Raw genomic sequence first — 11,082 nt, forward strand, 5'->3', positions numbered from 1 at the left:
GAGATGATCAGGGACTGGAGCAGCTCTGCTCTGGAGCCAGGCTGGGAGAGTTGGGGTGTTCAGCCTGGAGAGGAGAAGGCTCCAGGGAGACCTTAGAGCACCTTCCAGTGCCTGAAGGGGCTCCAGGAAAGCTGGGGAGGGACTTGGGACAAAGGCAGGGACTGATGGTACAAGGGTGAGGGGAATGTCTTTAAACTGGAAGAACGGAGATTTAGATTGGACATTAGGAAGAAATTCTTTGCTGTGAGGGTGGTGAGAGCCTGGCCCAGGTTGCCCAGAGAAGCTGTGGCTGCCCCATCCCTGGGGGTGTTGAAGGGCAGGTTGGATGGGGCTTGGAGCAGCCTGGGCTGCTGGGAGGTGTCCCTACTCGTGCAGGGGGTTGAAACTAGGTGATCTTTAAGGTCCCTTCCAACTCAAACCATTCTGTGATTCTCTGATGATTTTAGACAGTTATGTTATCTTGTGATTTTAATTTTAGAACTTGAGGATAGACTGTGTTAGGTTTGTTCTACTGTTTTTTGAAACAGTCTCATTGAGTTTCTCTTCCTCCATCTTGACTATTTGATTGAACTTTGAAATGCCCTTATTGTAGAACTGTCTTAGCTAATTAACTTATTTATCTTATATTTTATTTCTGTTAACTCCTTAGTAGGAAAAAAAAAAGACAGGGGGCATAAAAAATAACACTAGAACCTTTGGTCTATGTAACATCAGCAGATTCTTGGGGTTTTTTTAATGTTTTCTTCACAGCCCAGTTCGGGTTTGTCTTTTTTATATAGAAGTTTGCATTGATGTGTTCCCTTCTGGTTTGTACAGCTTGTTACTTTTCCACTTCAGGTCTTCAGGCAGTCCTGGGAATGTAAATACTGGAAGAATCATACAGGTCATTTTGTGAGTGGTTAAGCTGGGCATACAACTTGTGATGGGTGTGCAATGTGTGCTGCAGATTTTCTAGGTTGTGGTTTCACCAAATTACTTCAGGAAGCATTATAGGGTCCCCAGTTCTAACTTTTAGGACCTGAGGAGTCACTGTGTTTCCAGTCACTGCATCATTTCAAGAGTGTACTTAAGATGTTTGTCGTAGTGGGTGATCAATGGCACTTGCCTTGAGATACAGAAGACATGGTTCCAAGTCTCAGATACTGAGTGCTGGGTTTTTTTGCTTTGGTGCTTCAGCTCTGGCACTCCAGCAGCACCAAATGTTCTAGTAAAATTATAGGCTGTGCTGCCATTTGTCTTGAGTCCACAGAAATAGAGAAATGCTTAGTTTTTGCTTCTCTATATAAAAAGTGAGTGAAACTTGCAACATTTCTTGTTATAGTTCCAATATTGATATTTTTGTTTTCTGTTTGCCCAGGCTGTAAGTCATTCTGAAATTCCATCAAAGCTTTTGAAAGCCAGTACAACTGATGAACTAAGGGGTTTTGATGCAAGTTACTGATGTTCATATATATATATATATGTATAAACACGTTAAAAAAAAACACAGAAAAAAAACAACAAGAAGAACCAACAACAAAAGAAAGTGGATTGCTGATGAGTTGCTCTGGTGATAAATTGAAGAGTGATGATTTAATATTGTAGGTAATTCTTATCTTACCCAATAGGAGACTGGGCTGCAAAATAGGATTGTTATTTCTGTGTGAATGTACGTCTGCTCCAGTCTGCAAATGGAGGTGCAGTAACTGACTGTGTGTCAGCTGAGTTACAGTAACTGCTCGTTCTGCTGCTCATGCAGGATGACCTGAAGTCTCCAGTGGACAGCTGTGATGGATGAGGTGGCACCTGTCCCCCTCTGAAAAAGCCTGGAAGCACTGAAAGGGCAGTGGGTGGCATGGTGGTTACCCTGGTGCATCTTTTAGCTAAAAGGATACTTGAAGGAGTGTTGATTCTTCCTGGAGATCGTCAAACATGCCAGAGACCTGCTTTGTGAACTCCTGCTTAGTGGTGCTGGTAGGAAGAGGCAGGTGATGGTCCAGAGTTAATGAGCCTGGCACCAGAGGGCATGGACTGTCCCTGTTCCCAGGGGTCTCTGTGGCTGCCTCTGCTGCTGGGGGGCTTGGGAGTCTCAACCCCTTCTCAGTCTTGGCTTTCAAACAGCATCCTACTTTGGGGTGCAGTGTTCCAGACACAGCTTTATCAATCCACACCCAGAGCACTGGTGCTTGCCTGTCTCAGCTGGAAATGTCTGTTGAGTCATTGGACTGTTGGTCTTGGTGATAGAACTCCTTGGTTTGGTGAGTGGGACATAAGATGGCTGTGGTACTTTGTGCAGTGTCCAGCAGAGTGGGCACAGGGGTTAGGTGTGTTAATGAAGTCAAGAAGATACCTAATAGAAAAGCTGAAGACTGAAAATTACCTCATTTAGTGAAAATATTTGTTAAAACTTCTGCTAACCTGTATCAACAAGAAAAGTAAAAATACAAATCTCATTACGCGGATTCTGGTGGTTGCTACCTGCTTGTAATGTATGTTACAAGTTTATGGAGTTTAATGTATCCAGTTTTATTCGAAAAAAACCCTATACAAAGAATTTAGAGTTATACAAACCTTTAAGGCCTCATACTGCATGTATTTGTAAATGTATTCTTGATGTAGATGTTTAAAATGGGAGATAAAGAACAAGTAAAACATCCCGTTCAGCTATACCAGGCATGTAGGTTTTGGCTGGCAGATCTTCCTGAGCACAAGCACAAGGCCCTGAGATGAACCACTTGGTGCTGGGTGCCTGACAGAACAGATGTATTTCAATAATGAAAGCCTAGCTAAGCACTAAACTAAAATACTAAATAAATATGTGTGAAGTACATACATTTTCAACAGAATTATGTATTTGGCTTTTTGCAGCTTTTCACCATTTTAGAAATATTTTATAAATGCTACTTAATATTTTCAGCTGTTGCTTTTTTATGACAACAGCAGTATATTCAAGCAGTTAAGATAGGCAATGAAAATCACAACTTTTCTCTCAGAAGGTGCTGTTAATTGAGAAATATATTTCATCTTACAGAATACAAGCTGAGGTAATAGGCTGAAACTTTTTCATGTCATACAATACCTGCAAAAGATGTATCTAGCACCAGGAATTTAAGGTAACTCTTCCACCTAGAAACTGAAGATCATAGTTGTGTCTGTATAATTTTTGACAACCAGCTTACTGCTTAAGACATCCTAGCAAAAATTAGAGTTCTGTGCTTTTCCTAAATTTCAGTATGGTTCTGTAGCCCTGCTGTCCCACACAGAGGTGGTCAGAGACCTGCCTGGGCAGTGTGGCCAAGTCCTACAGCTGTCATCAGCATTGGACTGAGGCCAATGTTCACCTTTTCCAACTTGGAAATCCAATGCTGGGAAGTGTTGTCTGAGAGCTACTGCTTGAAGAGTGTGAAATGGTACTAGTGATACTTGGCATGTTTTCTCTCTGAATGACCTCATACAAAACCTTTCCCATTTATCAGATTATTGTATTTTCCCAGATTGGCAGCTGGCTCAATTTTGTGCCGTCAGCTTTGAACTAAACTGTGATATGGCAAAGAAAAGGTGTGAAATTAAGAAAGGGACAAAACCCAATGAAACAACAAACCCAAACTAACAGAAAACTCAAAATATTTTGGAAATACAACTGAGGAAAAAAAATGCGAAGGATCAAGCTAAAAAAAATGTAAAGGATCAAAAAAAAAAAGTGAATGGATTGATTTCAGCAAAATTTGTATGGATGCTCCATCTTCAGTTACCAAATATTTGTGTTACTGGCTAAAAAAATTAGTGTCTCAGTGTATGTACTTTCAGTGCATTTAGTGAAGAGCAATGTTTTTATTTCACTTGCTCTTTGTGCTCTTGCAAACAGATTGAGAAGGGCAGAGAAAACTCTTTTCACGTACATGACCATATGTCTGATATTTTACCTCTGCTTTCCTTCCATAGCATTCAAAAATAGCTGCTATACTGTAATAGTATTTATCTCTAACTTCTTTCATTGAAAACTATATACATCATACCCAGCTGTTCTGAAACAAAATGATAGTTCCTGCATGTCTACCCTACTAACATAATTATTTTTCTAGGATAATAGTGGACTAAAATTAGGTGGTTTTAGAAGTGCAATGCACCACTTATGGGCTCTCTTCAGGTATATGGTGTTTAGTACCAGGAAGAGACAGCATAATGACTGGTTAATGGCAGCAGCTTCTCAGTGGTAGTAATTATTTCACCCAACTTCCACTGTTTAAAAAAACCAGTGGAATAAAATGCATTAGACTTACTAAGCTGAAAGATTTGGTAACTTTTGATTTGTAAGGTGACAAAATTGGATGATGAATTCAGTAGGTGGTGGGTGCTGGACTTTTGGAAACATAATTTAATAAGAATGGAGTTAAATTCTTAACCAGTTTAATTGTTCATGAAGTAGCTTTCTACTTAGGACCCACAGTGAGAACAACCTTTATCCTTCATGAGTCCTGTACAGGTGAAGAAAGTTCAGTTAGCCAGATGTGTTGGGTAGAGATGTGTTTGGGGGTTTTGTAATCTTGGGTATGTCAAACCAAAATATTTCTGTGTGCTTAGCACAGAATGATGTCGCCTCATTATAGGGACCTGAGTTTCCAGAAAGTCTGAGGAAAAAAGTAAAAGGTGAAGCGTGTAATTGCAAAAGTAATTTAATATACAAAGTTTGATAGCTCATATGTAGAGTGAGGAAACACTCTACACATTTTTATGGAAAAACATATCTAATTCTATTAACGCATAGATGAATTTTGCACTTGTCTGCAAAGGTAGTTGTGTGTTGGTACATGAAATAACACTGCTTTTTAGGAGAAACAAAGTGGTTAATATATATTTTTGATATAATTACTGGAAAAATCGAAGAGAAGTAGAGGTTTGCACGAGTATTAAACACCTGCATAATCTTGTAAAATAGTTGTTTTTTAAGGCATCTCTAACTTTGACAATTTGAATTCTGTAATCTGTTTACACTTGGAGGTGTACATGTTCTGGTACATCAAGTGGTTTGACTTCTCATCATAGGCAAAGGATCAGAATTCTCTCCGGAAAACTGGAAAGGAAAGAACAGTAAAAAATGTAGGTCTGTTTCTTCTCATTTATTTTTTTTTCCAAACTGCTTTACACTGAGAAGCAAAATGCTGTGGAATTGTGATTCCCAAAGTCCCTTTGTGGCCCCTGCCACAAGCAGTGAATGCTGCTGTCACTGAAGGGGTTTGTTCGCTCCTGGTCACATTCCTGTGTCTGGGAACACTGGATTTCCCTCCTGGCACCTGAAGTAGGAGGTGGTGCGCGGGACACGCCTGTCCTGACTCAGAGGTCACCGCTTGGCAGGTTCCAGGGCAGATCCACTGGGAAATACAAATTAAAATCAATGGCCAACGTTTTAGTTGTCAGGTGCTGCAGGGTGTTATTTACATGGGCTCTTGAAAAGTTTTCTGTTGTATTTGGTTTGTTTTATTTTTTGTACAATTTTGTATGCTTTGGTTAAAAGAAAAATAAATCCAGACTAGCCACCTGCTTAATTTTTATTTTTGTTTTTTTTTTCTTTCTGCAGCTCTACTGAGAAGTCATTTCCTTGGAGATCATCAGGTATTATCTCTTATGTGTACATTTTGATCTCTTATGTGTACATTTTGCTTTATGCACAATACACTTTCTTTCCTTGGCATTCACTGCTGCTTTTGAAGTGAACTGAACATTAGCAGCAATGCCGTGGATCTGTCTGTTACAAGTATCTCTTCTAAAAGATAACATTAATATCCTCTTTCTCACACATGAAGAGACTTTTCTGTTCCTCTGTTACTGTAAAAGTTTTTTTTAGCTTAGAGGTAGTTGCAGTTACTTTTCTTGTACCTTTTTGTGCCTTTGCATTTTTGTGTGAGATGTGACTCTAGCAGAAGTCTTGGGCATTGAGTCCCCTTCCCCTTGGCAGGTAAGGATCATGCAAAAATACTGCTTGTTGCAAGCTCAAAACTGATTGTCTTTTTACAGATATTCTTACTTAACTGAGAAAATCTTCAGCAAGCGAAGGTTTTTTGGAGAGTGCTTTTTCTATTTTTGTTTCTCAGGATGCTTGAACTTTCTTTCCAAAACAAGAAACATTTGTCTTCTGGCACCTCTACATCCACTCTTGAGAATATTGGTGTCATGGATAGGACTGCATCTAAAAGAGGCATTCAGGTGTCTGCTGAAGTAATCCCATCTGTCCTTCACAGGTCAGAGCATTTAGCTAGTTAGGTTTTTTTCATCAGTTAAAATATTTAATACTGAAAAGTCCATCTTCTGAGCAGTGGTTGTGTCTTTAGAGTGGTGATGTGTATGTTCAGAAGCCCTCATTTTGAAGCCACACAGCAGGACCAAAAGTGGGACCTTGATGCCCTGCAAATTGCTTTTTGCACAGGGTCGAGTTGCTCTGCTTCAATCCTGTGCTCCTGGCAGGATGTTGTGTTAAGCAAGAATGGTCTGATGTAACCAAAATGCCATCAGCACTTTAGGTGGCTTGTGAAAAGTTTCATTAGCCAAGTTCTGCATGGTGCTAATATATTTATATAGGGCTACAGGCAGTTTTAAGAGCTACCCAATTTCTGCTGTACAAAGAATAACATGTCGTAGTTATCTGCTTTTTCACTCAAGCATATACATCCTTATGATAATTATGACTAAATTATGACTAAATAAGTCTCTCAAACTATCTACTTCCCCTTCTTCTTTCTGTTTGTATGGTTTCTTTTTAAACTTTATTTTATATAGAGATCAAGCTCTTGAGCTTGAGTATAATTGTACCTACCTGGATTCCAGTTGCCTCCGTGGTCTCTCCTCAGCTGAGATTAGGAACCCATGAGCTTATTTCCTTTTGTTTAAATCTAATATTCTCAACAGCCTACTTGTCTTGGCATTTCAATTTTGCTAGTCATAGTGGTGCTTTTCAGGTATTCTTTTAGCAACATTTTTAAACAGAAGACGAATTTATTTTTTTCAAGTAATTGAGAACCTACTTGTACTTTTCTGTCAATGGGAATTTTTTTTATTTTTTTTTTTTTAAATCACATTATTTCCCCTGGTTAGATAATGTTCATAACTGGTAAAGATATCTTCCAGCAGACCTCAGTCATTGTTTGCTGATTCATCTCATCCAATTGCATTTCATTTTTTAATGTCCTTTGGTTTTCCTATAACATTTTCTTTGTCTATTGTTTGTTTTTCCTCCTTGACTTTCTGTTAGTTCCTCTCTTTTTTCATCTATTCAGCTCATATTTTTATTTTATCCTTTAATTCTCTCCTCCCATTTGTTTCTTTCCTTTAGAAATCTCCTCTGCACATCCCTGCTTAGAAGTCACTTAAGGGGAAAAAATCATGTTTCAGTGTAAATGCTGTGTGCACTAATGCACATCTGGATGTGTACTTGTCACATCTCTGTATCCAAAGGAAGACTTTTCTGGAGTAAAGGCTCAGCAATGGGCAAGTTTGAAAACAATACATTCTTTGCATAGAATTTTCTGACATACATTTCATTTTATGTTTACAGTTATGATGTGATTATAGCATGATTGTAGATTGTACTTACTTAGAGCTTCACTTGAGCTTTGTTTTGAACAACTGTCACTAGACAGTGCTTTACCAACTGCAATCTGAAAAATACTGAAGATGGATGGAAACACTCCCTTACATCACCTTTGTTTCCTGAGTGCAGATAGTAGGTGATACCAAAAAACATCAGCAGGTGATGTGATATGACTCCAGCTGTAACTGCTTTTTGCATCTGTAGAATTATACAGCATTTTTTAACAGAAATAAGAAATTATGCTTTGCAGATGCTTATAAATAGAATATTAGCTCAGCAGGCATTTATAAAAAGGCTATTATTTTATTCAGGGCACTCTCCTCATGATTTATAGTAGCAGAAGGAAAGACAACAATGAATTTTGTTGTGCATTCTTGCCTTTGTTAGAGAGCCTAAACAATCTTATTTTTTAGCACTGTGAAAGCCTTTGCTTGGTGGCAGATGAGTGCAGGAAGGCAGACTTTGGTTCTGACCTCTGTCTGAGGAACAGCTGCATGGCACTGCACAATGCAACTTTATTCTTCTTGTGTGTTTCTCCCAAAACTGATTATCTGTCAGTTTGACATTGATTTAGTATCATGTAAGATTGAATAACTGAAATGACAGGCTGTTGTATTATTTAAGCAAAAAAGAGTGAAGATTAAATTATTGAAGTTGAACATAATCTACATGTCCCGGTCCCCACAAGTTTTTTACTCCCAAGAACATGTACTACCCACCAATGTCTGTTACCATCTGTTACTGAGGGAGTGTAACAGGAGCTGGGGAAGTGAGATGTTTCAGTCTTGGTTCTCTGTCATTTCTAGGCATACTGGTGATTGGATCAATGGAAGTGAAGTAACACTTCTTATTAAATCCTAATTAAATGTGGTCATTATACTCCTATTATAAGAAATTAATTAGCATCAAATTTTACTAGATGTTTTTGACTTAAAAACGTACTACTGATAAATAGCTGTGCTTACTGCCAGTAATTTCTACGTTGTATTGATTTTTTAGGTTTCTTCTTTTAAATCTGGTATTTGTATCATGTTCAAACATGCTTTCTATTTGTATGATGACACTTTATTTTGCTGTCCTTAATGTTCAGCTAGTATTCTTAGAAGTGAAGTTAGCTTAAGTGTTATTAAAAAGTCAACATATGGATAGTAATATATGAAGTAAAAGATGTATAAAATTTGCAGCAACTTGTGTTGATGGTCCACAAGCAGGGATGAAATTCACCTCAGTCTTTTACTGAAGAAGCTCTTGAGATACAGGACTTTAAGACAAGTGGTAATTGTCCTCCGTGCACTACAACACAGTTGCACAATGTCTCTACTCTGCCAGGTAGACTTGCTAGGTAATCAATTACATTTTCCATTAAAATCGGTTGGAATGTACATTTGACAAATTAGAATTGTAGAACTATATCAAAGCCACAGGAAACAAGATTCTTGGACATTAGTATTAATGTTCTTTTCATTTAGTTTGGTAGATGATACCTGTCTGCTAGTGGACTGCTGATGTTGAAAGTAAGTTCTTTGTTAGCATGTGTGAGAAAAATGTGATGATTAAGTTTGCAGGAAAAGTTAAATGTGAAACATTGGATTTATCTAATTGGTTTATTCTTTCAGATCCTCCGCCCACCGGTGTAAACAAACCCCAAGTGTCAGAGAGTGTTCATACCAATGCCTATAACATTAGGACAGAACCAGAACAAGGGAACCTCTACTCACCAGAACAGACATCTCTCCATGAAAGTGAGGGTCTGTTGTATGCATTTTAAATATTAGAATATATTTTTGTATTGGCATGTAAAAATGTAATGCAATTATGAATGCAACAAATAACAAAGTTATATAATTTTTTGTGAAGTTGTTTGATGGTTTTATTCTTACACTGGCTTCATATCTACAGGGTCCGTTGGCAACTCAAGAAGTTCAACACAAATGAATTCTTATTCCGACAGTGGTTACCAGGAAGTAAGCAGTTTCCATAACAGCCAAAACTTGAGCAAGTCAGAAAGCAGACAGCAGCATTCCCTGGTTGGAAACTCCAATAACCATTTGGTGAGGAGCTCACGAGCTGAGGGGCAGACATCAGTCCAGGTATGCTCAAAATAGGACACTTCATCTCTATCTGTACATGATCTGTGGCACAGTCACAGAGTCATCAGGGCTGGAAGGGACTTCTGAAGATCCTCTAGTCCAACCCCTGACAGAGCAGGGTCACCGACAGGAATGTATCCAGATGGCTTTGGGATGTTACCAGAGAAGGAGACTCCACAGCCTCTCTGGGCAGCCTGTCCCAGTGCTCTTGTTACCCTCACAGTGAAGAAGTTTTTCTGTACGTTTAGCTTGGCCCTCCTGTGCTCCAGCTTGTGCCCATTGCCCCTTGTCCTCTCATTGCACACTGCTGAAAAGAGAGTGGACCCATCCTCCTGACACCCCCTGGAGATATAAGCATTTATGACCTCCCTTGCCAGGTTTAATTCTAAGGAGGCCTTAGCTTGCCTTGTTGCATCCCTACATCTTCTGACAACATTCTTGTATTCCTCCCAACTGGTCAGCCCCTTCTTCCATGATTTATAAACTTCTTTCTTACGCTTGACTTTGTTCAGTATCTCCCTGATTAACCATGCAGGTCTCCTGGCTCTCTTACTTGATTTCTTACTCTTTGGGATGCTCCAATCTTGAGCTTGGGGGAAACAGCGCTTAAATATTAACCAACTCTCCTGAGCCACTCTACCCTCTGGTACCCTGTCTCATTGGATTTCACCAAGCAGTTCCTTGAAGTCAAAGGACTCCCCTCCTCCAGGGGAGGTTTAGGCTGGGTATTAGAAAGAGTTTCTTTACTGAGTGGTTGGACACTGGAACAGGCTGCCCAGGGAGGTGGTGGAGTTACCATCCCTGGAAGTGTTTAAAAGAAATGTAGATGTGGTGCTTAGTGACATGATTTAAGCACTGAATGGGTTAAGTTAGGTTATGGTTGGGGGATTTAGGTTATGGTTGGACTTGTTGATCTTCGAGGTCTTTTCCAACCATGATGTTTTGATGATTCTATGATTTTTCATTAACCACAATGATAGCAAGACAGGAATGGGCAAAACTTGATTAGCTGACACAAGGACTCATTGCATCACTGTTCCTGAATTTCCAAAGTGGTCGAGTAGTGAGGGGAGAAGCACAGGTGCATATTCACATTGCAAGTTGAAAAGAATGGGGGTCGGATTATTTTTAATGTTAAATTGCCATTTTAATGTATTAAGAAATACTGGTTAGAAAAAAAGTCACTTTACAGGAAAGCTTGAGCTGTGTGCATACCCGGTCGAATTCCCTGTCTCGCAGGAGCCAAGCAGCCCCTCCCTGGCCGCAGTGACCAAACTAACCAACACTCTTGCCTTTGACAGCCTCCGGTGCCCGCGGCGACCCACCGCGCCATGCGACGCGTCAGCTCGGTGCCATCCCGGGCTCAGTCTCCCTCCTACGCGGCGGGCGCGTCCCCGTCCCGCGGGTCGCTGCGCACCGCGCAGGGCTCCC

The 11,082-nt window shown here is 39.7% G+C and overlaps 1 protein-coding gene across 1 annotated transcript in view; it reads left to right on the plus strand.

Moving 5' to 3' along the window:
- PKP4 (plakophilin 4) overlaps window positions 1-11,082 on the plus strand; it is a 53,016-nt gene that overhangs the window by 17,044 nt on the left and 24,890 nt on the right. Inside the window, 4 exon segments of the mRNA XM_010001081.1 lie at window positions 5,555-5,589; window positions 9,178-9,309; window positions 9,461-9,651; window positions 10,953-11,078. Of these exon segments, the coding sequence (XP_009999383.1) occupies window positions 5,555-5,589; window positions 9,178-9,309; window positions 9,461-9,651; window positions 10,953-11,078 (484 nt within the window).

The sequence above is a fragment of the Chaetura pelagica genome, unplaced genomic scaffold (genome assembly GCF_000747805.2).
Source record: "Chaetura pelagica isolate M959 unplaced genomic scaffold, ChaPel_1.0 scaffold26, whole genome shotgun sequence".
NCBI classification, from domain to species: domain Eukaryota; kingdom Metazoa; phylum Chordata; class Aves; order Apodiformes; family Apodidae; genus Chaetura; species Chaetura pelagica.